At 47.2% G+C, this 25894-nt stretch overlaps 1 protein-coding gene across 8 annotated transcripts in view; it reads left to right on the top strand.

Annotated features, from left to right (window-relative positions):
* Positions 1 to 25894, top strand: part of AGAP1 (ArfGAP with GTPase domain, ankyrin repeat and PH domain 1) — a 650028-nt gene that overhangs the window by 254686 nt on the left and 369448 nt on the right. For all 8 annotated transcript variants that reach the window (XM_010364388.2, XM_010364387.2, XM_030916436.1 and 5 more), the window contains one exon: positions 2618 to 2752. In XM_010364388.2, coding sequence (XP_010362690.1) covers positions 2618 to 2752 — 135 coding nt within the window. The remainder of the gene's footprint in view (positions 1 to 2617; positions 2753 to 25894) is intronic.

Genomic DNA, 25894 nt, shown 5'->3' with positions numbered 1-25894 from the left:
TGCTCGGTTGCTTTTGCAGGGGCTTGGCTTCCTGGGCTGCCAGAGACAAAAGAGGGACCACGTTGTCCAAGAGGGCACCTGGCATTTCTCTTCCTGCTGGTTTGGGGTAGGCAGCCAGAGAGGTCAGAGCATATGGGATGGGAAAGAACCGAAGAGGAATTAGGTTCATTGCCAAAGAATGCCTGGGCTGGGGTGAGGCCTCCGCCCGCTGGCAGGAGGGGCAGCTCTGCCAGCAGGAGCTCTTTCTGGGCAGTAGCTAAGGACTACACGAATGTTCGTAATTGGACAAGATGGGAATGAATGAGGTAATCATTTAATGTTTGTTAAACAGGTTCTGTTTTAAAGACTTGCAAATGAAATTGATTTGAGGGAGAAGCAGGATCTGTAAAAAGCTACGGAGTTAAAAGTGGAATGAAAATGAGACAGGTATAGAACCAAAATGCGAGTGCAGAAGCCCATTTCCATACAGTGGCAGAGATTCCAATGGTGCACCTTTGAAGCGGAAAGTTGACAGAAACCGAGTGAGCCACTGAGGACGGAGGGGCTGCGGGATCGCTGGGCTGCAGGTCAGGGTCTCATGGAAGCCAGGTGGATGCCACGTGGCCTGTGTTTTCAGAATTATCCTAGAACATTGAAACATCATGGACTTCTAACTTCTTTCTACAATTAAAAAGAAATGTTTGTACTTAAAGAAAAAAAAACTATTTTCTTAAATGTTGTGAAATGCAAGTGAGATTTACTAATCAGCAAGACAAGAAGGCAGGATGAGGTGCCCTTTAACCGTATCCCTGGAACGGGGGTGCAGCCTATGGAGGCTGTAGTGGCGATTGTCAAAGGAGGAACCCTTAATTACAGAGGTCAGTTGCCTTCTGGTAACGGAGAAACGTCAGCCCAAACCTATTTCATAGGGCTGAGAAAATAACATGAGAAAAGAGAAAAGGAAAAACTGGATAAATTCCTCCGGACGTCACGTTTTAAATATACTTCAGAAAATGGAGTTACCAAATGCCCTTCCTCCACAAAAATAAAATGTCAAAGGTGTCACTCTGCAGTATAACTTCGCTACTATTTCTTTGGCTGGTAGAGAAATCCTGTTGGTGGATTTTTGTTGAAAGAGTCGCTTATTGTTTTCTTTGACGTAAGAGCCTTCAAGCCCTATGAAAAAGATTCAGGTTAGGAAACTGTCCCTGAAGGCTGGGTGCAGTGGCTCACGCCTGTAATCCCAGCACTTTGGGAGGCCCAGGCGGGTGAATCACTTGAGGCCAGGAGTTTGACATCAGCCTGGCCAACATGGTGAAACCCTGTGTCTACTAAAAATACAAACAATTAGCTGGGCGTGGTGGTGGGTACCTGTAATGCCAGCTACTTGGGAGCCTGAGGCAGGAGAGTCACTTGAAACCAGGAGGCAGAGGTTGCAGTGAGCCAGATCATGCCACTGTACTCCAGTCTGGGCGACAGAGTGAGACTCCATCTCATAAAAAAAAAGAAAGAAAGAAAGAAAAAGAAAACCGTCTGTGAAAAGTCCTCTCTCACCCCTAAGCCTCGTGGCTGTTCACATTCCAGCTCCTCATTTCTGTGTTCCATGTGCCACTGTAACTCAATAGTAACAGAATGAATGGGGCGGGTCTGAGGCTGGGGAATCCTGGCAGCTGAACTTAAAAAAAAAAAAAAAAAAAAAAGGCTCAGTTTCTCTTTTAGGAAACTGGTGCCAACATCTCTGCAGCTGCTCAAATGCCCCCATGTGCACACATGACTTAGATTGGGGGGATTCAGGTCACCTGTGACCCTGAGGAGGTCCATCAGAACCTCAGGGGACTCATTGCTCCCCTCTCCGCACACCTCCCTCGCCCCCTAGGCCTCACCCCCGCAGCATCTCCCTCACATGCACCAGCTGCCCTGCCGCCCTCTGCCTCAGGCACTCTGCCCCAGGCAGTGCCTGCTGCACCCACCTGCTGCAGGTGAGGATTCCCTGATCCCTTTAGCAAGGGCTCTAAAACCTAGACTCACCCAAGCCTCCTGACCTCCTTCCCGGCATCACTCACGGTGTGGCCATCTTACATTCAGAACCATTCATCACATTCGTCTTTATTTTCTGCTTGCCTCTCTGGCCAGCTAGAATGTCTGTTTCATTCACTGGGGTGTCCCTGTGCATAGAACAGGAACAGACCCAAAATGGGGCCTCAGTGAGCATTTATTAAATGGGTCATTGGACAAGCGACCACGCCTAGAAGAATAATGCCAGTGTAGGGCATATGCTTAGCCACCTGCATGGTGCACAGAAGGGGACCTGCACATAGGGACTGTGTGTGTGGTTTTTCCTTCTTTCTGAAGTATGTGTCCTCTAGACCCACATTTAAGTCTTGTTGCTTCTTTCTGAACATTGTGAAATTTCAGTTTCAGAAGCTCTCCTGCAAAACACATTTCTACTAATGAATAACTTTCTCTGGTGTTTGAACCTGTTATTTGGGAGGCAAACTATGCTCTACAAACTCCAGATTCATAGACTGATTACATTTCTGTTGAGTAAGGTACCGGTTTTCTGCAACGTGGGGAGTGTGGGAAGTAGTCAGAGCTGTCGTTGTCACCGTGCTGTTACTTTTTTGGTCTTCTGTTCCAGATGCCATAAGTTCTACTAACCCGAGGGTCATCGATGACGCCAGGGCGAGGAAGCTCTCCAATGACCTGAAACGGTGCACGTACTACGAGACGTGTGCTACCTACGGGCTGAACGTGGAGAGGGTCTTCCAGGACGGTAAATGCGCATGGCTGGGAATTTACTTTCAGTTCACGATACAGGAGGCATTTCAAGAAATCAGTCCTGCCTGCACTTGTGCACGTGGGTGGCGGAAACACGTCATTGATGGGTGGTCATTGATGGGTGGGCGTTAGTGTCGAGAGCACTCCATTCCGGAGGCGACTCTCAGGTATGTTTTGGATATAAAGTGCTGTGTTCAGAAGAGACAACAAGACATGGCTTGAGAACAGCCTGGTGTTGGGTCTGCGTGTCACCTATGGGGCCTTTTTGTATACAGGATAGAACATTTCTTGAGCTGTTGTTCATCCATGGGCTCTGTAAAACTTGTTTGTGAGCCATTTCTTTATTGTCATTGCCCATGCTTAATCCAATCCCGTCCTTTAAAGCAGTTGCAATATTTGATATCAGGCTTTGAGGAGAGAACTGAAAGGAGGAGAGTGAGTATCAAGTCTGGACTTTCCCACCAAAAACATAATAACATGACACGGTAGGACTCACAGCAGCAAGTGAGGACCAGCCTTTTGGAATTGTTTTTAGGTGATTTTATTCATTATTGATCATCTGCCTTCAGGAACGGCCACAAATCAGACAGAAAATTCTCCTAGAAGGGCTGAGGTTCTGCAGGGGGTCAGATATTGGCAGATGACTGTAGCTCCAGACGTCGGCTATGAGAGAGGAGCCTGTGGAGATGCGTGGGGTGGGCGGGAGAGGTGGCGTCACCCTGGGGATAGGAAGGTGTGGGGTGAATAAAGACTGATGTTTCTAAATCCAGTCTTTTCAACTTTGGAACTTGGGAGAGGCATGGTGTTCTGGCAGAGGGTGGCATTGCTGGCGGGAGTGGTGGAAATCACTTGTAGGGTCCTCTCCCCTTCTGGTTTAATCCATGGGGGCAGAGCCACCTGTGCCCCTGCTCTGGTGCCGAGGGGTTGTTGGGGGCAGAGCAGGGCAGCCACGCTGGGGCTCTCTGGAGAGTGCCAGAGCCGCTCAGAGCTGGGAGGAGATGGAGGACTCGCTGCGCCCTGACCCCGAAGACGGACTATGAAAGCAGTGACTATAGGACTGTTCCGGGACCTCCTCCAAATGGGGCAGTCTGTGTTGTTCTTTTAAATGTTTCAAGTAGTCTTCAGATGCAGTTGTAGAGATTCTATACGTTCACTGTTCAACTCAGTTTCAAAGATGACATGAGTTCTCAGACTTGACGTTTTCTTTCCTGTAGCAGTGAGGTTCCTTTTCTGAGCCCGCCGTCTCTTCCCACGCATCTCTGCCTCTCAGATACTTAGCTGCATTTCAGCACGTTGGTCCTAGTTAGTCCTTCACGGCCTCAACGTTTCTTCTCGCCTTTTCCAGTGCCAGTGCTGAAGCAGCGCAGGGTTCCCCTGAGAGGCAGCACGAAGTCGCTGGGGGCCCACAGCCGCTTCTTCCCTCCACTCACGTTTATTCCGGGCACCTCGTGCCGCCTCTGTTGGGAGAACGTCCTGTGGGGAGCAAACTTCATTTCAAGCCATGCCGGTGAAGGTTAGTGAGATGTTAGTAAGACTTGGAAGAACTGTGCAGGGAGGCCCTTGGAGCTCTTCCGAGAGGTGAACCCTCAGGGAGCAAGGTCACTGTCGGCCACCGCGCTGCTGAGGCCCCGTGAATGTTGAAGTAAAGCTTTGTAGATGAAGCGTCCCCGGGTCCATGCATGAGGCCTGCTGCCTGTTTTCATAAATAGACTTTTCTTCCTTTTTTTTAGACAGAGTCTCGCTCTGCCACCCAGGCTGGAGTGCAGGGGTGCGATCGGCTCACTGCAACCTCCGCTTCCCAGGTTCAGGCAATTCTTGTGCCTTAGCCTCCCTAGTAGCTGGGATTACAGGCACACGCCACCACACCCGGCTAATGTTTTATATTTTAGTAGAGACCAGATTTTCACCATGTTGCCCAAGTTGGTCTCAAACTCCTGAGTTCAGGCAGTCCGCCGACCTTGGCCTCCTAGAGTGCTAGGATTATAGGCATGAGCCACCACGCCTGGCTGTAAATAGACTTTTGGTGACGCAGAGCCACGCTTTGTGTCGATGGGCTACAGCGGGTTTGGGCTGTTCTCCAGCTGTGACAGCAGAGATGAGGGTCTTTGCGGCCTGCAAAGCCCAGAATATTTACACTCTGGCCCCGTGCAGAGAGAGCTTGCCAGTCCCTGATGCAGGATATCAGGGACTCAGTTGTCTGGATAAGTTGAGTCTGCACAATGACTCCTTTGCTTTTATGTTTATCATGGTTAACATACATGAGTTTTCCATAAATTGATGAATGTTCCTTATAAAAATAATGTTATCAATTAATGAATACTGGAGAATGTCAGGATGATGGTGCCTTCCTGCCAAACAGCCTGTCTTCGTCCATTCTGGCTGCTCTAACAAGACCCAGTGGCTTACACAACAGACTTTTGTTTTTCCCAGTTATGGAGGATGGGAGTCCAGGGCCAGGTGCTGGTGGGTGTGGTGCCTGCCGAGGGCCATCCTCCTGGTGGGCTGTGTGCTCACATAGTGGAGAACAGAGGACATGAGCCCTCGCCTGTCCCTTCCCATAAAGGCGCTTAACCCATCACAGGGCTCCACCCTTGTGATCAGTCACCTGGCAGAGGCCCCACTTTTCCCCTGAGGGTCGGGATTTCAGGGTAAGAATTTGGGTTGAGTTCCATACCATACCCAGCACATTCAAGTCTGAGGACAGGCAGCCACCTCTGTGTTGGAAGTGTTTTGTTTTCGTCAAGTTGAGGGGTTGGCAAGGGGAGAATAAGGACTGATATTTCTAAATATTTTTATTTTAAAATACTGAGATAAAGCATCACCGTTGCTGTGACAGCTCATGTCACACCTCCCCAGGTAGTGCTGTGACGAGTGTCTGTTTTCATAGGCACAGGAGATTTCCATTCCAGTTTCGTGTTTTAGAAATAGTACATTCTCTGCCGGGCACGGTGGGTCACACCTGTAATCCCAGCACTTTGGGAGGCCGAGGCAGGCAGATCACCTGAGATCAGGAGTTTGAGACCAGCCTGGCTAACATGGTGAAACCCCGTTTCTACTAATAATACAAAAAAATTACCTGGGTGTGGTGGCATGCACCTGTAATCCCACCTACTGAGGAAGCTGAGGCAGGAGAATCACATGAACCCCAGAGGTGGAGGTTGCAGTGAGCTGAGATTGCGCCATTACACTCCAGCTTGGGCAACAAGAACAAAACTCCGTCTCAAAAAGAAAAAAAGACATAATACATTCTCATTAAGTATTCAGATTTTGGCCGAGTGTGGTGACTCACGCCTGTAATCCCAGCACTTTGGGAGGCCGAGGCAGGTGGATCACCTGAGGCCAGGAGTTTGAGACCAGTCTGGACAGCATGGCGAAACCCCATCTCTTCTAAAATTACAAAAAATTAGCTGGGTGTGGTGGTGAGTGCCTGTAATCCCAGCTACTCAGGAGGCTGAAGCAGGAGAATTGCTTGAATCTGGGAAGCAGAGGTTGCCGTGAGCCGAGATCGCACCACTGCACTCCAGCCTGGGTGACAGAGCCACTGTCTCAAAAAAAAAAAAAAAAAAAAAGTATTCGAACTTTATGGAATCTGAAAAGCAAATACCTGTGATGCTGCAACTTCTGTGACTGTTGCATTTTTTTTGTCCTTCAAATATTTTCATATGAAGATACATTTTAAAAATAAAATCAGGGTTACTCTGCATATTTTATATAGTAGTTATATGGTATATGGTTTCTTATATATATTTTTTCACTTAAATCACAAACACTCTCATTGTTAGTGATAAAAGTAGTTGCTGAGGAGAAGCTTTATTCAGTACTTAGCAATCCCTAACAATAACAAAGTAAAAATCCTAAAGGAAAGTTAAACATTGTAAGGTTTATATAATGTTGAAGAAATCGAGGTTTAGAGAAATGACATAGCTTGACCCAAAGGGGCACAGCCTGTCTCAGGGGACACACCCAGCCAGCAGGGCCCCTGTCTGCTCTACCCACAGGTCTGGGGAGGGCTTCGAAGGGTGTGCACCCAGCCAGCAGGGCCGCTGCCCGCTCTGCCCACCGGTCTGGGGAGGGCCTGGCAGGGGACGCACCCAGCCAGCAGGGCCCCTGCCCACTTGCAGACTCAGTTTATTCAGCCGTCTCGATGACTCTCTGGCTTCTTTTTTGCCCTAGGGCTTACTTTGTTTATTTACTTTTTATACCTATATATGGTAGAAAGAAAACATGAAGGAAAACCGTGTAATTTCTACGTAATGTTCGGCTTGTAAATAAAAGAAAAAACAATCCAGCTGCTTCCATTGCCCTGCAGAGTCTGCGTTCCTGATTGACTCTGTACCAAGGTTCATTTAAAAGGCCAGGGACCTTATTCTTTGCTTCTTCAACATTTGACTTCTTAGTGTCTTATAACAAAAGGAGATTGTACAAATTAATGAAGAAACATTGCATTCACTTTCCTGTTCACTTGTGTAGTCCTGTTTACTTTTCTTTCATTCATGGAGTTGCCAGATGGCTACTAGCAAGTGGCTTTAGGTATTGGGAAGCAGGCTAGCAAGCTGGTTCATCCATCCAGTCACTTGTTCGTCTGAGCACCAGCTTCCCACCCACTGTGCCTCTGGTCAGGGGCTAGAGGCAGATTCGGAAGCGCGGGCAGGGTCCCTTCCTCCGTGAAGTTAAGGTCCGCTGGAGAGGGTAAACATCAGTCACCCAGAAACATGACCTTGTGTCTTGCCCAGGGGTGGAGAAGAAGTGTGACGGCCCAGGCCGTTTTCTGGGGGTCCTTCCCAGCAGCCTGGGAGCGTCTTCGCTTCTGCTCGCAGGCGAGATCGTGTGACTTATGGGACAGGGTGAGCTGGCTCCACAAGATGATTTCTGCTTGACCTGGGCAGCTGAGCTGGACATGGACCATGGATACCCAACTGTTTGGATTCTTAGCAGAGCCCTGGGAGAGGGAGACACTGGGGGCTGGGGCAGGCTGGACGTGTGGACTTGGCAGCTGGGGGCTGCAGGTCCGTCTGTGGGGGCTGCACGGGGCTCCCGTTCCTAGATCGTCCCACAGCCAGTGGCTCTGCACCTGTCAGATTCTGCGTGGCTCTGTTTGCCTCTTGCCACATCTGGGAAATTACCTATATACAAGTTTTTCTATTCTTAAGGTTAAAATGGTGATTTCAGTGTTTGGCATGAAATTTTTTGAAAGTCCCTGTTCATTTGTTCTGCTAGGGCCTGGATACATGAACAAGAAGGATTAAAGAAAAATAAAGTTCATTCCTTGTAGACATTGTTTCTCTGGTCCTGTGATTCCTTCCACTCTCCCTCCCTTCCTCCGTCCCTCCCTCCCTCCCTTCCTTTTTCAGGCAGGGTCTCTGTCACCTTCTAGTCAGGTGTCAAATCCCAGGCACGACCTAGGCTCACTGGAACCTCTACCTCCTGGTTGCAAGCAGTTCTCCTGCCTCAGATTCCTGAATAGCTGGGATTACAGGCATGTACCACCATGCCCAGCTAGTTGTTTGTATATTTAGTAGAGACTGGTTTATGCCATGTTGGCTAGGCTGGTCTTGATATCCTGGCCTCAAGTCAAGTGATCCTCTAGCCTCAGCCTTCCAAAGTGCTGGGATTACAGGCATGACCCACTGCGCCCAGCTTGTGAGTCTTTTTTAAAGAGACGTTTCTCCCACATCATATGAAGAACCAGCTTTTTGAGTGGCAGCAAGCAGCTCTTCCGGACAGACAGAGTGCGTGTCTGACATGGGACTGTAGTCAGGTCTTCGGAAGGTCAGGAAAGATGTAGTGTTGGCAATGGGATTTCTCAGCTTACATGCTGAAAGGTCACCTAAAATAGTTATAGCTTAGCGACAAAAGTAAATCCTCCCTTCAGAAGGCCAAGTCATGTTCAAGGTGGTAGCAAGCCATGTATAGGTAACGACAGGGCCCTTTTGAGCATTACACGTGCACCTTGGGAGGAAGAGAGCAGAGATCAGGCTCTGCCTGTATATTCTTGGATGGTGCATTCAGCACTGTCGTTCCCTGCAGTTAGGTTTTGGAGAGCGTCAGTTTTAGTCTGTATTCAGATGCATTTGAGTTTCTTGTCTTCCTGAGTGGCGTGTTAGGAGCTTTCTCTGCTGCAGGTGGCTGTGCCGTAGAGGAACACAGGGGCCTGTGTGGTGGCATCTGTTCAGTCGGGGAGACAGGATCAGGGTGTTTTTGTTTGACATTTTAGAGCCAGTGCACCCCAACTTTTACTGGGCATGGTTTATGACTGTTAAATTATGGTGTCCTTGTGGTAGCTGTATGGCATGTGGGATTTTAAAGGCCCCTGATACCTACAGAAAGAGGGGTTTCCCGTTCATGTGCGATCAGGAGTACAACCTGATAGTGGTACAAAGAATTGTTTTCATTTCTTCTTCTCCAAACAGCTTGGTACCCTTTCTCCCTTCACTCCCCCTCTCCTAGAACGAGCTGATAAAGATGTATCTGAGTGGTCCACAGTGTGGTTTTATGCGTGGATTGTTTTTTTGCATCCCAGCATGTTTTGTATACAGTAGGGGTCTCCAGTCAAGCCGCACAGGAGGTGAGCAGCTGGCAAGCGAGCATTACTCCCTGAGCTCCGCGTCCTGTCGGATCAGCGGCAGCATTAGATCCTAGGAGCACGAGCCCTATTGTGAACTGCACATGCGTGGGATCTAGGTTACACGCTCCTTATGAGAATCTAATGCCTGACGATCTGAGGTGGAACAGTTTCATCCCAACACCATCCCCATCCCCCACCGGCCCCCCCAACCCCTGATTCTTGGAAAAATTGTCTTCCATGAAACCCGTGCTTGGTGCCATAAAGGTTGGGGACTGCTGGTATGTAGAATTTAATATTCTTGCATGCGTCTTCTGAGCCTTCTAGTCAGGTGTCAAATCCCAGTTTAAAGCATCACATTATATGTATGATCTGCACTGTGCTAGGGCGTGCTCCCCACCAAAACCTCAGCCTCTTCTTAACCTTGTATTCGTACGACCATAGGAAAACCTACATGCAGAACTTTGACTCTGATAATAGTTGTTAGACCAGGTCAAGATCCATGTCAAAGAGGTAAATTACAAATTATCATCTCTCTGCTTAACTGTCTCCAGGGCCAGTTTTGTGCTCTCACATGGGAGACTTCTGTCCTAGAACAGACCTGCATTATTGTGGAGGGAGAGACAGTGGGGTCTGGGTGTATGGGAAAGCTGGGCAGTGGCGCTGGAAGGGCTCTGTGTGCCAGGTGCTAGCACGGCCACAGCCTGTGGCTTATTAGGGCTTCCTCTGATTACACGCTGTGTACATCATCCTGGTGGATGGGTATTTATCTGGCAGAGTAGTTCCTGGTCTAGGCAGATCTATGTTAGTCCTTTGACCTCATTGCCCCAGGTTTTTTATGTTTGTGTTGCAATTAACATTCTGGAAAGCACTTTTACAGAAGCCATTCCATTTGTCTTTCGTCCCTTCCCAGTAACAGCTCACATGGGCATGTCTAACCCATGCCGAGAGCCCGAGCTGGGAGAGGTTGCGTGATTTTACCAAGGTTGTGCGGCAAGTCAGGGAACCTCGGTGGCTCTTGATGCTTTGCTTCCAGAGATTGAAATCCTGGTGTACAAAGAACCCACCTCACATTAAATGTCGGCAGCTGCCTGGTCCTAATTACAGGTGAGTCCACAACCAGGGGAGCTGTATTAATGAGCCCGTTGGTGCCACCTAATTGCGTGCGCTAGAGCATCGGTGAATGTACGCGGTCTTCTGGGCCTTTTCTCCTGAGTCCTCCATCATCTTGCACCATTTCGTTTTGCTTACACCGCAGTCTTTGTGCTGTTAAAGGATATATCAGTGAGGCCTATTCCGTTCTTTCCTGAAACCAGCTGAATTTTCATTGTTGGGGTGGCCGGTTTTATGATTTGTTTTCGTTGCTATTTTTTTTCCTCCTTTATTGTATTAGAGATTAGATTGGAACTTGTGTGTGTGTGTGTGTGCGGGCGTGTGTGTGTGTGTTAGCGAGGGAATACTTCAAAAAATAAGATTTTTTACACTTGAAAGCAAGCCCTGTATATGTGTACATTAGGCACTTGATATATGTTCAAAAGGTGAATTAATGGGTCATTAATTGTCCATTTTTTAATCACTTGTAATGACTAATAATTATATAACAATTTAACGGCTTATGATGTAGGATAGTGGATCTCATTAGGCCCAGTTACAGCTGGGACTACATTGTGGGAAATGCTTCCTTCCCAGAGGCACATGGTGCAGCTGGTGTCAGGCCGGGCCAGCATTTCCCGTTTCTACCTGTGGTCTTGGCTGTGCACCTGTACTCATCACTGCCCCCCTCTCCACACCCCCACCCCCACCACACATTGAAAGTCTAATTCCAAGACTTCAGGGGCAGATGGGTGGTTGATGTGTATTAGGACAATATGAAAGAGGTTCAGCTGCTTAAATTACACTTCATTAAGGGGGTTCATATTTCAACATTTTCTGAGAACAAAGATGACACGAAGAAAGTGACTTACATAAGGCTCTGGCAGCACTTATGCGGTACCAATACAAGTGGGGGTTGGATGATCAAGTCACGTAAGGCATGTTGTTTTTGTTTTGTTTTGAGACTGTGTCTCACTCTGTCACACAAGCTGGAGTGCAGTGACACAATCTTGGTTCACTGCAACCTCTGCCTTCTGGGCTCAAGCCATCCTCCCACTGCAGCCTCCCAAGTAGCTGGGATTACAGGTGCGTGCCACCACACCCAGCTAGTTTTTGCATGTTTAGTGGAAATGGGGTTTTGCCATGTTGCCCAGGCTAGTCTCAAACTCCTGAACTCAAAGCGATCCGACTGCCTCAGCCTCCTAAAGTGCTGGGATTACAAGGCGTGAGGCATGGCACCCGGCCATATAAGGGGGTTTGATGCTAGTTTGGGAGCCGTTCTGGTGTCATTAGCCCTAGGGTCATTGATGTCACTCGCCGGCAGCATCTGATGCAGGGCCATTCGGGGCTTCTCAGAATCTGCAGATTGTCTTCAGAAGAGCCGCATCTGGCCGGCCTGGTAGCTTATCTCCCAGCGAATGGGGGAGGTGCTGACCTGCCACTGACTGTAAGGAGACTTGATTCAGCCTGTTGGTGGGGGCGCACGTGTAAGGAAGAAGCCTTTGTGGGTTTGTGTGGGTCTTTCTCTTATGCCATATCCCTGGTTTATATTTGGATGGGAAAATCCGTACATGTTTGACAGTGATCATTTTTATGAAACATGACATTGCCAACTCCTTTCTTCATAACGCTTGTTCAAATTCAGTTCTTAACCAAAGAAGCTCTTTCTACAACAGGGTTAAATTATAAACTGAAATAGCAACTTAATACCAAAGCTAAAATAAAGCTTTTTGTATAGTAAACCATACATTCAGAGGTTTAAAAAAATCCAACAAAATGAAACATACTTTTGAGTTATTATTTTTAGAAAAAAAATTAGTTTGGATTGAAAAATTCTTACCCTCATGAAGCTATGAAAGTGCATGTTTTACTGATGAGGGAAGCTTCTGGCACATCAGCTGAGACAAAAATCTTCCATACTCACTCAGTAAATACAAATATAGAAGATGGGCTGGGCGCGGAGGCTCACAGCTGTAATCTCAGCACGTTGGAAGGCTGAGGCGGGCGGATTACCTGAGGTCAGCAGTTTGAGACCAGCCTGGCCAACATGCCGAAAGCCCCGTCTCTAAAACTACAAAAATTAGCTGGGCGTGGTGCCGCACGCCTGTAATCCCAGCTACTCAGGAGGCTGAGGCGGGAGAATCTCTTGAACCCGGGAGGTGGAGGTTGCAGTGAGCTGAGATCACGTTGCTGCACTCCAGCCTGGGCAACAGCGTGAGACTCCGTCTCAAAAAGACAAAACCGAAAACAAAATAAATACGAATGTGTAAGATAGAATTCATTATGAAACTACACCAACCATTTTCAGAACTAATTGGAGAATGTGCTTGAGGTGATGATCCTTAAATCATCCAAGTGTTTTTGAACACCATTTCAATTCTGTCATCTTAGCAATAGGAAATCAGCTTGTTTCTTGTTTGGAGTTACCCCTTCTTTTTATTATTATTTCTTAATTGAGACAGGATCTCGCCTGTCACACAGACTGGAGTACAGTGATGCCATCATAGCTCACTGCAGTTTCAGACTCTTGGGCTCAAGCAGTCCTCCTGCCTCAGCCTCCTGAGTAGCTAGCACTGCTGGTGCGTGCCACCATGCCCAGCTCATTTTTCAAAATCTTTGTAGAGATGGGAGTTTTGATATATTGCCAAATCTAGTCTCCGGCTCCTGGTCTCAAGTGATCCACCTGTCTCAGCCTTCCAAAGTGTGATGGGGTTATGGGCATTAGCCACCACTCCCAGCAGCCCCACTTTTAAAGGATTCTCTCTCAGTCTGTCGCTTGATTTGCTTAACACCAGCCATTTAACATGAAAATGTTTAGGTGGGGGAGGGAATATCTTAATTATCATTGTGCTCTGTACTCCACAGATTGCACCTGCTGGCCTTAACAATATGGGGTCAAGTATGAAACATGATAAAGTGACATCAAAGGAATCAATAAGGAAAGGAATTTTGATTCAGAGATAACAGGAAGAAATTATCTTAAAATCTTAAGGTTGATATTACAAACAACGAGAGACAATATTTGTTATTTAGTAGTGTTGTAAAATATTGTGTTAATAGAGCCTGTGATCTCTTCTGGCAATTTCTTACCCTAAGTCTGGGATTTTTCCTGCTGTGCTTCTCTTACTGGAAACGTTAAGTGTGCACAGATGCTCATACGTGTGCAGAGAAATGCCTGAATTAACTCTCACACTGCCAACATTAGATCATTAAACACACTATTAGGAAAGTTCTCTATTTTGATTTTCATGTTAAGACTCATCTCTTTTGCTCATAGAATTAATTTTATCAATGACGTAGAAAATGGTTATTTTAATACTTTTCTGCACTGCGGTATCATAGCTGTGTTTTGCCCCAGGACTTCTCTCTAATGACTTTAGCCAGCTTGAATTAGCGTGATGTATCATTAATGCATACAAATGGCTTTTATTTTTGTTCATAATCTGTTCATAATGCCACGGCATTCTGCTCTTTCTAATGTTTTTAAAATGATTAAGTAGTGATGTACTTTTTGACCTAGTTAACCCTCCACGGAATCGCTGATGAAAAGATTAAGAGAATATTACTTAGCTAGGCTAGTCAGAAGTTGTTACAATCCGTAGCTGATGTTTTCCAGTTATTTTGAAGTTTTTTATAATTTTTTTCCTTAGAGAATATGGACATAGGCTGGACACACAGTAGCTCACGCCTGTAATCCCAGCACTTTGGGAGGCCAAGGTGGGTGGATCACTTGAGGTTGGGAGTTTGAGACCAGCCTGGCCAACATGATGAAACCCTGTCTCTACTAAAAACAAAAAAATTAGCCGGGCGTGGTGGTGCGTGCCTGTAATCCCAGCTACTCAGGAGGCTGAGGCAGGAGAATCGCCTGAACCTGGGAGGCAGAGGTTGCAATGAGCCAAGATTGTGCCATTGCACTCCAACCTGGGGGACAAGAGCAAAACTCCGTCTCAAAAAAAAAAAAAAAAATTGCAGAGATTATGGACATAGCCATATGGTCCTTTTTCCGAAGTAGACTTCACTCATGGGGGAGCTACCCTCAAACCACTGCATTAGCAGCACTGAATTTGTTCACTTCATGGCAGATGAGGAAAAGTAATCCTTTTTAAGTCGTGAAGTTCTTTAACCTCGGAAAGGGTGGCTTTGTCTCGTGGACTTTTGATATTTTTTGCATGGTCCTTGTAGGGTGAGCCTGGCCAGGCACTGGCTCCAAGAGGAGGTGAAGAATTGGAGCAAATCAGGGGCATCCTTAAAGGCTGGGCTCTGAAATCCTGAGTGAGTTTGTGTATTGAATGCGGAACCACTGGAAGCATTGTGACGAGAATGATGCACTGACAGCCTTGTCAGTCTTCCCTGATGCAAGCAAAAGTCAGCTGTGAAGAGTGGATTTCAACCTTGTTTTTCTTAGAGAAAAATAGGCCAGATGCAATGGCTCACACCTGTATTCCAGCACTTTGGTAGGCCAAGGCAGGTGGATCCCCTGAGGTCAGGAGTTCAGGTCCAGCCCGGCCAACATGGAGAAACCCTGTGTCTACTAAAAATGCAAAAAACAATTTAGCTGAGCATGGTGGTGGCCACCTGTAATCCCAGCTGCTCAGGAGGCTAAGGCAGGAGGACTGCTTGAACCCAGGAGGCAGAGGTTGTGGTGAGCTGAGATTGCAGCACTGCATTCCAGCCTGGAAGACAGAGTTGAGACTCCATCTCAAAAAAAAAGGAAAAATAGATTGTAAAACCTTCAGTGAGTACATTGGATTTTGTGAAATTTGCCAAAGAGAAGAAAGATCATTTTTAGAGGATATAAAATATGGAAATAAAACCACTCACAACACTGCCACCCAGGGGCAATGATTGTTAAGGCTCAGTGGGTGAGTGTGTGTGTGCGTGCGCACGTGCACTTGCGCACATGTGCCTGCCGTGTTTGAAAAAGATGGACTGTCATGCATTGTGAGACTTTATAGCATACTCTTTCACATACACGTGGAGCATCCCTAATCCGAAAATCCAAACTCTAAAACTGGCAATGCTCCAAAGTCTGAAATGTTTTGAGTGCAGACATGCCACACAAGTGCTCATGGAGAATTTCGGATTCCAGGTTTTCAGTTTAGGGATGCTCAGTCTGCAGATATTCTGCAAATACTCCAAAATAAAAAATAAAAAATAAAAAAAACAAAACTGAAATTCGAAACACCCTGGTTTCCAAGCATTTCGGGTAAGAGATCCCCAACCTGTGAATTCTTTTCCTACCCATGGCGTTTCCGCGAGCAAACAGAACAGCGTTTGGATCCAGTCTCCAGTTAGACATTCAGTTGGGTTTTTATCCCTCTGTATTTCATTTTGGTCAGTGCTTCCACGCATGGTTCTCTTCACTGAAAGCTGTGTCTCTGTCCTTCCTAATTTTCTCCTAGGATACATTTCTGGAAGTGAGACTGTACGTCCATGGCTTGCAGAGTGTTAAGGCTTTCAATCCTCAGTGTTGACTTGCCTTCTAGGAGGCCCGTCCTAATTCAGGGTTCTCCAGCAGCTGCCCTTTTTCTACACCTGGCCACACTGGGTATATTCATTTTGAAAACCTCTATCAGTTTATACACAGAAAAAAGTCAAGTATTATTTCATGTAAGGCACCCCCAAATAAGAAAATAAGTCCACGTCCTGTCATCAGTTTTGTTAACTGATTTTGTACCTGTCCTAGCTAGGAAAGGTCTGCTATCGAGGGTGACACGTGGGACCCAGGCAGTCCTTGCTGCTCTTACAGATGCGCCCTTTTGGGGTCATCAGGCGGTTGCAGAGGTGGGCGCAGCCATGCTCCCCAGAATGCTGACAGCACAGAGTGCTGGTCTGAAGATCTGTGTGTGGCTGTGAGCCATGTATGGCTGTGACCCGTGTGTGGCTGTGGCCCGTGCATGGCTGTGGCCTGTGCATGGCTATGGCCCGTGCATGGCTGTGGCCCGTGCGTGGCTCTGGCCCGTGTGTGGCTGTGACACGTGGAGGTTAACTTCCACGGCAGAAGTAGGGTGCTTCCATAAACTCTTCCGACTGGTTGGTAGGCGCTTTTATCGGCACATCAGCACCTTACAGACAAATATCTGGAGTACACTTCAAGGGAGGCAAAGAGAAAGCAAAACTGCCAGTTCTTGAGCATGGCTGTACGTTGTTGGTGCTCTGAAGGGCTTGAGAACCCCTCTCTACCCTTCATTTTCACGCTCAGAAACCGAGGTTCAGGGAAGAGCTGTGTCCCGCTACGGTTGCTTCAGCTCCTCCCCGTTGCCACGTTTATTCCTTTTCTGCTTCTCCTCATCGTCCATCTGAACTGGGGACCTTGGTCGGGTAGACCTGTGTTTCCCAGGCACCTAAAGCACGTCCCCCGCTTTGCTGATCACAAGAATCTGTTCTTCCATGTTTGAAGTATCAAGATTTCAGAACTCAGTCACTGACAGGTCACTGCCACAACAGTTAAAGAATTAAAACCCAAACTTGCCTCCTTATCTGTGCTGCATCCTGAGTCGGCTCAGCTGCCTACATGTTCCCACCCCTGATGGGGGCACCTGGGAGCGCCTGTGAGATGGGGGCATCTGGGAGTGTCCGTGAGATGGGGGCATCTGGGAGCGTCCGTGAGATGGGGGCATCTGGGAGCGTCCGTGGGATGGGGGCATCTGGGAGCGTCCGTGGGATGGGGGCATCTGGGAGCGTCCGTGGGATGGGGGCATCTGGGAGCGTCCGTGGGATGGGGATGCGTGGGAGTGTCTGTGGGATGGGGGCACCTGGGAGTGTCTGTGGGATGGGGGCACCTGGGAGTGTCTGTGGGATGGGGGCATCTGGGAGTGTCTGTGGGATGGGGGCATCTGGGAGCACCCGTGGCAGCTGCTTTGTTTTCCGCAAGGGTGGCAGTCTCATGCTGCCCCCACAGGCCCGGCCCGTCCAGTGGAAACATGTGCCTGCACTTCGTAGTCAAACATAGAATTAATCAGCAGCACTCCAGCCTAAAAAGAGAAGCCGAACACTGGGGGCTCATCGGCTTGCTGCTGCGTGGTCAGTCCTGGTCCCGTGAGCGCAGCCAGGTGGACTGTACCACGTGTTCCCTTCTCCCTGGGCTGAGCACTCGCTTCCCCCCTAAATGTTCAGCAGCACTTTGGCTTCTACATGTCTACTTCTGCAGGAGAGGCTGTGACTTGTCCCCAGCCAACTGTATTCTAAGCACAGCCATAGTTCAGAGTGACTGTTTATGGTCTGTGAATTCTGAAGTTTCAGAAAATTCCCTCATTTAACTTTGTGTGTAAACTGTAAGAAAAAATACTGAACACCAGCATAGTCATCTGGATACTAGGAAATACTCCCATGCCCACACCGAGATTTCATTATTCAATGAAAAGTCCAAGGTAGCGCTTACATTTCTGGCCTGACCTCTAGATGTGTAGAATTTCAGAGCTGGAAGGACAGAGACCCCACCTAGCTCGACCCTTCCCCTCACAGGTGGACAGGACCAGTCTTGTCAGAGCATGTTCAGTAGCAAGGCGGGTGCTAGAAATTAGGTCTATATATTTTGGCTGCACAGTTTTTTTCTTGTTTTATAAATGTTATACTTAGAAGCCATTGGCTACATTTAAAAACTTGGTAGTGAGCTAAAATAAAATGCCCCTTTAAGTTATTATTTTTAATAAAATTTAAGCCATTTGAACACAGGGTGCTTGGATTAAATGCAGTATGATAATCAACACATCGATTATTTTTTATAAGCTAACTAATAAAAACTCATTCACACAGAGCGTTTTCTCCGTGCAGCAGAACATGTGGGTAACAGGACATTGGATCTGTGACGAGGTCTGAGCTAGAAGGACCATGTGGCCCATAAAGTACAGTGTATGCATTCAAGTGCTGTTGTAATTTAGTGAACCGCCACTAGGGGGCATTGAAAGCGCTTCTAAGGATTATTCTCACACATATTTTTTCCTTTTGCTGTCACCATGGAGAACACAGACCTAATAAAACACACTGGTTTAAGAGACCATTTAGACTTGTAATAAGATACACTCCATAAAGCGTGTGAAGTTACTGGATCAGCAGCACGTGAGTGCAGAAGTAAAAAAGTTTCATTCATTGGAATGAGGAGGAGAACAAAATTGAAAAGGTGAAATTTTATATTCTGTGGTTAAAGAATTCTACGTTCTGTGGTTATATATCCTGTGATTTTGCCTTGCATGTAACTTTACAGAAGAATCAAAAGAAAAGTTGGCCAAAGATACAAAGGTTTCTTCGGGGAGTTTTTTGTTTTGTTTTTTTTGAGAAGGAATCTGGCTCTGTCGCCCAGGCTGGAGTGCAGTGGTGCGATCTGGACTCACTGCAGCCTCTGCCTCCCAGGTTCAAGCAATTCTCCTGCCTCGGCCTCCCAAGTAGCTTGGACTCCAGGCACCCGCACCATCATGCCCGACTCATTTCTGTATTTTTAGTAGAAACAGGGTTACACCATGTTGGCCAGACTGGTTTCAAACTCCTGGCCTCAACCATTCCACTCACCTCTACCTCCCACAATGCTAGAATTACAGGTGTGAGCCAACGTGCCTGGGCAGAGTCTTCTAGCTTCGTGAAGGTTTTTTTCTTTTCCCTCTTAGGTTTTCCCACCCTTGGATAGAGGACTGCTCCCTGCCAGTTTTCCTTTGTTTGTTTACTGTTTTCACCCTTTATTTTCTCTCACTATATAAGGTTCTTTAGAATTTGAGAAATTGTAGCATCTCAGATCAGAACATTTTCAATTTCTGTATTTGTAAAATGGGACTAATTGTATTTTCAGTACCTCAAACGAGAAATACATCCAATCACAAACTCAGTATTCTTCAAACATTTTCTCTATCAGAATATGTACAAATTGAGTGTCTAGAATTTATTAAAGATTTTCAAGAATTTTACCACTTTCAGTATATAGAATAGTGAACATTTGGCAGAAAGTCATGAGAAAAGTGAGTGAAAGTGGGCATTTCCTCACAACAGAGTGCTGCGCTGCCTTTAGGAGGGTGGCTTTCTCAAAGTAGTCTGTTAGTGCCAAAAGACAATGTTTTACCATCCTCTAAAAATTAGGGCATTCTATGGGGAGCCAGTGGGTAGAACTGTGGCCCAACATTCAGGAGATGCAGTAGAATCAGTAAACTCCAGCGGCATCCAAGGATGTGCATGGTGCCAGGGCGCATTCACAGAACTTGCCTGCAGGTGGGCACGGCTTTGTAGAGAGGCACAGCCTCCGTGGGATGAAGCCGGCTCCCAGCACTGTGAGCGGTTGACAGTGTTGTCAGGAGGATAGGGGAAGCCATGTGGTCCAGGCCCCAGTTCGGCCAGCGCTGCAGCTTCCTCTGCGTCATCGAGTTCCCAGATGCATTTCTTACAGAAGAAGCAGCACCTGCTGCCGAAATGCAGTTTAAAGAACCCTCATCTCAGAAATAGGATTCCTGATGACAGACCTTAGCAAATACCCCAATAATTATACCAACTGCACTAAAGATCCCAGTGACACGAGTAATTCCCAATAAATGAGTGAAAATTATTTAACTGGATTGGAAATGGCCAGCCTAGGATCATTTTCCCAGATATTTTGTTTCCCCGGCTGTTTTCCCTCTTCTGGGTTCTTGGTGCCCGTCCCCAGTAGCTCCGTCACACAGTCCTGTTGCTGCTGCCTTGGGGTCCAGGCACGTCTTTTGTCCCCCCAGTGCCTGGCATGGTGCCCTCCAGGAGCACTCCTAGGATTGGTGGCAGGTCATGCAGTCACTGCTCACCTGCACACAGAGCTGGGTCTGTCTCTTCAACCCACGAGAGCCAGGACATGCCTGGGCTGCTGAGCGGCGTGTGCCCAAGTCTTTCTACTTGGAGTTTTCTTTTTCCTCTAATGGCAAAGTTGTGTGATCTTCACCCTTTTGCAGAAAATTGTTGGCATTGCATCATTGGCTTATGCTACTAACTAATATTTTAAAGAATTGGAGTTTTGTGAGAGAGATGGTGACAAGCCTCACTTGGGCCTTTGGTTTCTGTCCTCCTTCCTAGGCAGGCCCTTTGCCCAAATGGTGGTTAAAGAAACGCAAACAGTTAGTTGTTCTGTTCATATTGTTGTGTGAGATAAGTTAGGATGCTCTTGAAGAAATTTAACGACATTCAAAGGAAATCCTTCCAACACAGCATACAAATAATTGCTGTAAAATATCGTCAAAATGTCGGGGAGGCAGTGACTAACGGGCATCTCCAGGTGCCGCCTCTCACCCGGTCGTGGATCATGGGGGAGGCACAGACGTCGTGCAGAGGTGGCCTGGCTTGTGTTGGCTGAGGTGTGCACTGGCGCAGGGGAGGACATGGCCCTCAGCTGCCAAGGAGCATCTGGTCCTTTCCACGGACTTCGCTTTTCCAGAGTTACACTGCACATCCATTTCTATTAAGATACACAGTTATGTATGTTTCGTATATTAGCATGTGTATCTCATATCTTCTCAATATTTACATACATTTAAACATGTTTTTGTGATTAAAATAACTTGTTTGTAAAAATACAGGAAACTATAAGAAAGCCAGTAAAAATCACCTGTCATCCCACCTGCTAATAATAACTAATATATATACACATTTTTTTCTAACCCTTCTTTTTGAGACAGAGCCTCACTCTGTCACCCAGGCTGTACTGCAGTGGTGCAATCTTGGCTCATGGCAGCCGCAGCCTCCCAGGCTCAAGTGGTTCTCAAGCCGGGACTCCAGAGGGCTCCTGCATCCCATGACGGGTGTTCAGCCAGTCATAAAATCTCCTCAAGCTGCGCCACCACGCCCGGCAAATTTTTGTAGTTTCAGTAGAGACTGGGTTTCATGTTGCCCAGGCTGGTCTTGATCTCCTGACCTCAGGTAATCCACCTGCCTCGGCCTCCCAAAGTGCTGGGATTACAGGCATGAGCCACCATGCCCAGCCAATAACTAATATTTAATTGTAAATGCCCCTTAGTTTTCAATACTTCTTAAGTAAAATTGGGACTCTCTTTTAAATAATTTGCTTTAATAAGGCCTGACACTATTTACCATGTTATTTAATTTCCTCTGGAACCCATGTCTTGATGACACCATAGCATGTTTTTCCCTGCTGGCATCTGCTGGCGGTGGATGGACATCCCCAGAGACAGCCATGTGCTGCTCAGTCCTTCGCTGGGTCCGTTCTGTGCATATTTTTTGAGTGCCTACTGGGTAGCAGGAGTGCCTGCCTGTTGTTCAAGAGCTTTTGTTGAACTCACAGCAGATTAGACTCTGGGCATTTAGCCCAGGCACAGCCAGTTGTGACGTTCCTGGGTCTGACCAGAGCACCCCGGTCATGGGGAGACAGGAGCTGGCGCATGGCAGGGCTCTCGGATGAGTACCCCAAGTCCCTGCTGTGTGTGGGGGATGTCAGCCTGTCAGGACCCCCTCTCCTGCGTCCCTGGTCACCTGTGGACTGTGCAGTTAAAAACTGGCTTCCAGGTAGATTTCGCCATGAGAAGTCACCAGTAGCCAGAGGGTGACAGGAGTCCATCCCTTTGATAAGTAGATGTCTCATTGGAAATAATGGAACTGATATCATTAAATAAATACATTTGATGAAAATTGCCAGGGACTGGACAGGCTCACTGAGTCCCCTTTTTGCTGGCAAATGATAAAGCTGAGCTGGATTTTATCAAGATCCACTCCTAAACCCGTGATGAGTATTCACCCAATCATAAAATCTACAGCAGAAGATTTAAATAGAAGCTTCCATTGAAGGGCAAGGCTTAGAACACTCAGAATCATTTCAGACTTTTATTTAAACTACTTAGAAAAGCTGGTGGATTTTGAGGAAAAAAATTGCCTTTGGTGGATTATCACAGTCAGTGCTAGGATAATTAAGCTCGAAATGACAGATTCCAAAGCTTCAGGAATGTCCGATCCCTGTACCGAGATGGTGTGGTGGGCGGGAAGATGGGTTCCCAAAAGATACTCATGTTCCAATCCCTGGAATTGATGCGTGTTATATTTTATGTCCAGAATATAAAGGGTCTTTGCAGATGTGATGAAGAATCTTGAATACATTCTGGTCAGGTCCTGAAAGCAGTTGCGTGTATCCTTATAATAGGAAGGCAGAAGGGTCCACGTGGAGCAAAGGAGTTTGAAGATGCTGCCTGGATGTTGGGACTGACATGGCCCAGGAGTGTGGCAGCCACAGGTGACTGCTCCCCTAGAGCCTCTGGGTCCACCGTGGCCCCCAGCACCTTGCTGTCAGCCAAGTGATGGCGATTTCGAACTTTGACCTCCAGAACTTTGAGGAAATTAAGTTTCTTTTGGGCCACTGGGTTTGTGGGAACTTGTTAGAGTAGCTGCGGGAAGCTAAGGCAGATGGTCAGAGGCAGGCCGGCTCCAGAGGGCTTCTGCGGGGGAGCACGATCTCTAGGCCATGCCATAGGTGCAGAAGATTCAGGTGCACCTAAGGAGCCTCGGGGCTGCTCTGGGGCTCCCACCACACGTGGGCACACCTGGGGGAGCAGGGCACCACCAGGAACCCACAGATCTGCCACACGACACAGCCAGGGTGACCTAGGGGATGTGTGGCATGCAGAGACGACGGGTGTGGCTTTTCAACTGGAGACATGCTGGTCTCTGACTCATGGAACAGGTGGCCACGTGTTCACGTGACTTGAGAGCTCCATCTGCCCTGTCGGGTCTTCCCCAAAGACTCATCCCCGCCTGGAGAGGCTTAGAGCCTGGGAAGCTGAAGTGAGCAGGAGAGGCTGTGTGACTGCTGGCTCCTCTCCGGCCATTGTGGTGGGCCCCCATCTGCGTCAGTGTCATCTTATGCAGCCAGGGGCCCCCTGCTTCCTTCTTCCCACACACTCACTCCTTACCTCCCCATCTTCCCAGCACTCCTGTCTCTCCCCAGCGTTAGATATGAGTTCTGAATTTCTCTTCAAAGAATCAGTATGTCGTTTTAGCCTTATGATACTGCATATTTTAATCATTCGTCCTTTTTACTTGTTTCGAGACCTGTGACAAAAAATTCAGATGGAATTACATTAACGATTCTGTTTAGAAAATAGAAGTTAATGGAACGTTCCAGAACTGAGATATTTCTTTTTTCTTTTTCTTTTTTCTTTTTTTTTTTTTTTGAGATGGAGTCTTGCTCTGTTGCCCAGGCTGGAGTGCAGTGGCGTGATCTTGGCTCACTGCAACCTGCACCTCCCAGGTTCAAGTGATTCTCCTGCCTCAGCCTCCCAAGTAGCTGAGATTACGTTAATTAACCAACCACCACGCCTGGCTAATTTTTGTATTTTTAGTAGAGACGGGATTTCACCATGTTGGCCAGGCTGGTCTCGAAACCTGACCTCAGGTGATCCGTCTGCCTCAGCCTCCCAAAGTGCTTTGTACAGCCTCCCAAAGTACACATTACATGTGTAAGCCACCGCACCTAGCCCCAGATGTTTCTTATAATCCTGCTAACGACAAGACAAGCAGAGCGGATGCTCATCACAGACCACACAGAGAAACTGATTTCTCTTGACAAGCTTCCCTAAAGACAGCTGTTGACAAATAGCTACTCACCAGCAGGCACATGAATTCCAGCCCCATCAGATCTCCATCTTAGTTGTTCCTCAGTCAGCTATCCGAGAAGCCAACACTTGTAGATTATGGCCTGTGGATGGATAAACGCTGGACTGAACCACAGAGTCCTCCCATTCATGGTGATTCAGCATCTCACTCAGTTGACCCAGCTGTGAAATGTATCTGCCTTTTCTTGATTATCTCCTTCTGGGAATGCCCATCATAGCTGACATGTGTCTGTAGCTTGGGCCCAAGAAGGTGGGTGACAGTAAACACAAGGCAGAGAGTTCATTGTCACAGGACTGAGCACAGCTGAGTGACTGTGACCACCCTTCACACAGAACTAGCCGCAAGCAGAGAGGCAGAGGCCGCCCTCAGAGCCTGGGATGCACACTGGTCAGTCTCTGACCTTCAGGAGGCGACCGAGTCCTTGTGGGCCCTGCAGTCTTTACGTGCCCAGTAAAGCTGTTGGAATGGCTCTGTTTGATTTTGTTGGGATGTAGCGTAAAAAGCACCAAGCTCTCTGTAAGCACTTTTTCTCCCCTCTGTGTTTTGGAAGCAGATCAACTTACTGATGTTACTGGTGGAAGGTGTCCAGGTTCTTGGCCTTTTGAACAAAGAACTGAACAAAATGCACAAACAAGGCAAGGAAAGAATGAAGCAACAAAAGCAGAGATTTATTGAAAGCGAGAGTACACTCCACAGGGTGGGAGCAGCCCGAGCATAGGGGGCTCAAGAACCCAGTTACAGACTTTTCTGGGGTTTAAATATCCTCTAGAGGTTTCCCATTGGCCACTTGGCGTACACCCCATGCAAATGAAATAGTGGCCCCCAGTCAGTCTGATTTGTTGCGGAAAGCAACCAATCCAAGGTGGAAGTGAGGTGACAAAGGTTATGCTTCTATGCAAATGAAGATTTGACCTAGGGTCAGTCTGATTGGCGGTGGAAAGCAGCCAATCAAAGGCTGAAGCAAAGTTACAAAGGTACACTCCTATGCAAATGTCTGATTGGTTGCAGAAAGCAACCGGGCAGAGGCACTTTCGATTTTCTGTCTGCCATGCAGAAGAAGGCAGGGAGGGGGTTGCAAAGGGAGCAGCCTCAGGTCCTTTTGTTACTTAGGTATAGAAAGTTGGGGTTTTCCTTCTATTTAGTTCCTGGAAGTCAGCGTGAATCAGCCTTAGGTTCCCTGCCCCCATACTCTATTCTACTGCCTCACTATAGATTCAGATCCTTTTAAATAATAGCGCTGGCTCATTCATTAGAAACAGTGGTTGGACCTGTGAATGGACTGGTGAGTCATGTCCTCGCCTGTCAAAGTTTTCTGAGTTGGGGCTGGTTTTCTTCGGAGAACCAGTTTATCTTCTAATTAATTGAGTGTCCTTTGTTTTCCTTTATTGTCCTTGCACCAAAAGAAAAGAAAATCTTTTTGAAAATATTGCCAACATTTACTGAAGAGATTTTTTTTCTTCTTTTCTTGCTTGAAGAGAGATTTTATGTTTGAAGACAACCAACTCTTCATCTCGCCTGCTAGTTCATTCAGCCAATCTTCCCTCCCCCCCCCCCAAGATTTTTAGCAAAAGTAAACAGGACCAAGAGATAGCAATTATTACTACTATTATGACTACTGTGAACAAAAGCTAAATTTCTTTATCTCAAATTGTTTTACTGTCTTGTAATTAAATATCCAGATCCATGAGAAAACTATTTGTAGAAAATCTTGAAAATTCAACTAATAGATGAATGCCCTTATTCTTGATATTATAGACATTTCTCCCATGAAGTACGGTGTACCTCTAAGAATGCACATCCAGAAAATCCGTAAGGCAGAAGAAATGCTAGCCTCCCCCATCCACAGCCATCAGAGGAGTCCCTGGCGTACCGTCGCCAGCCCAGGGATGGAAAGATGGAGGCCCTGCTGCAGAGGGAGTTCCGCGA

This window comes from Rhinopithecus roxellana, chromosome 14 (genome assembly GCF_007565055.1).
Source record: "Rhinopithecus roxellana isolate Shanxi Qingling chromosome 14, ASM756505v1, whole genome shotgun sequence".
In the NCBI taxonomy this organism is placed as follows: Eukaryota; Metazoa; Chordata; class Mammalia; order Primates; family Cercopithecidae; genus Rhinopithecus; species Rhinopithecus roxellana.
This window is presented reverse-complemented; position numbering and strand designations above follow the sequence as displayed.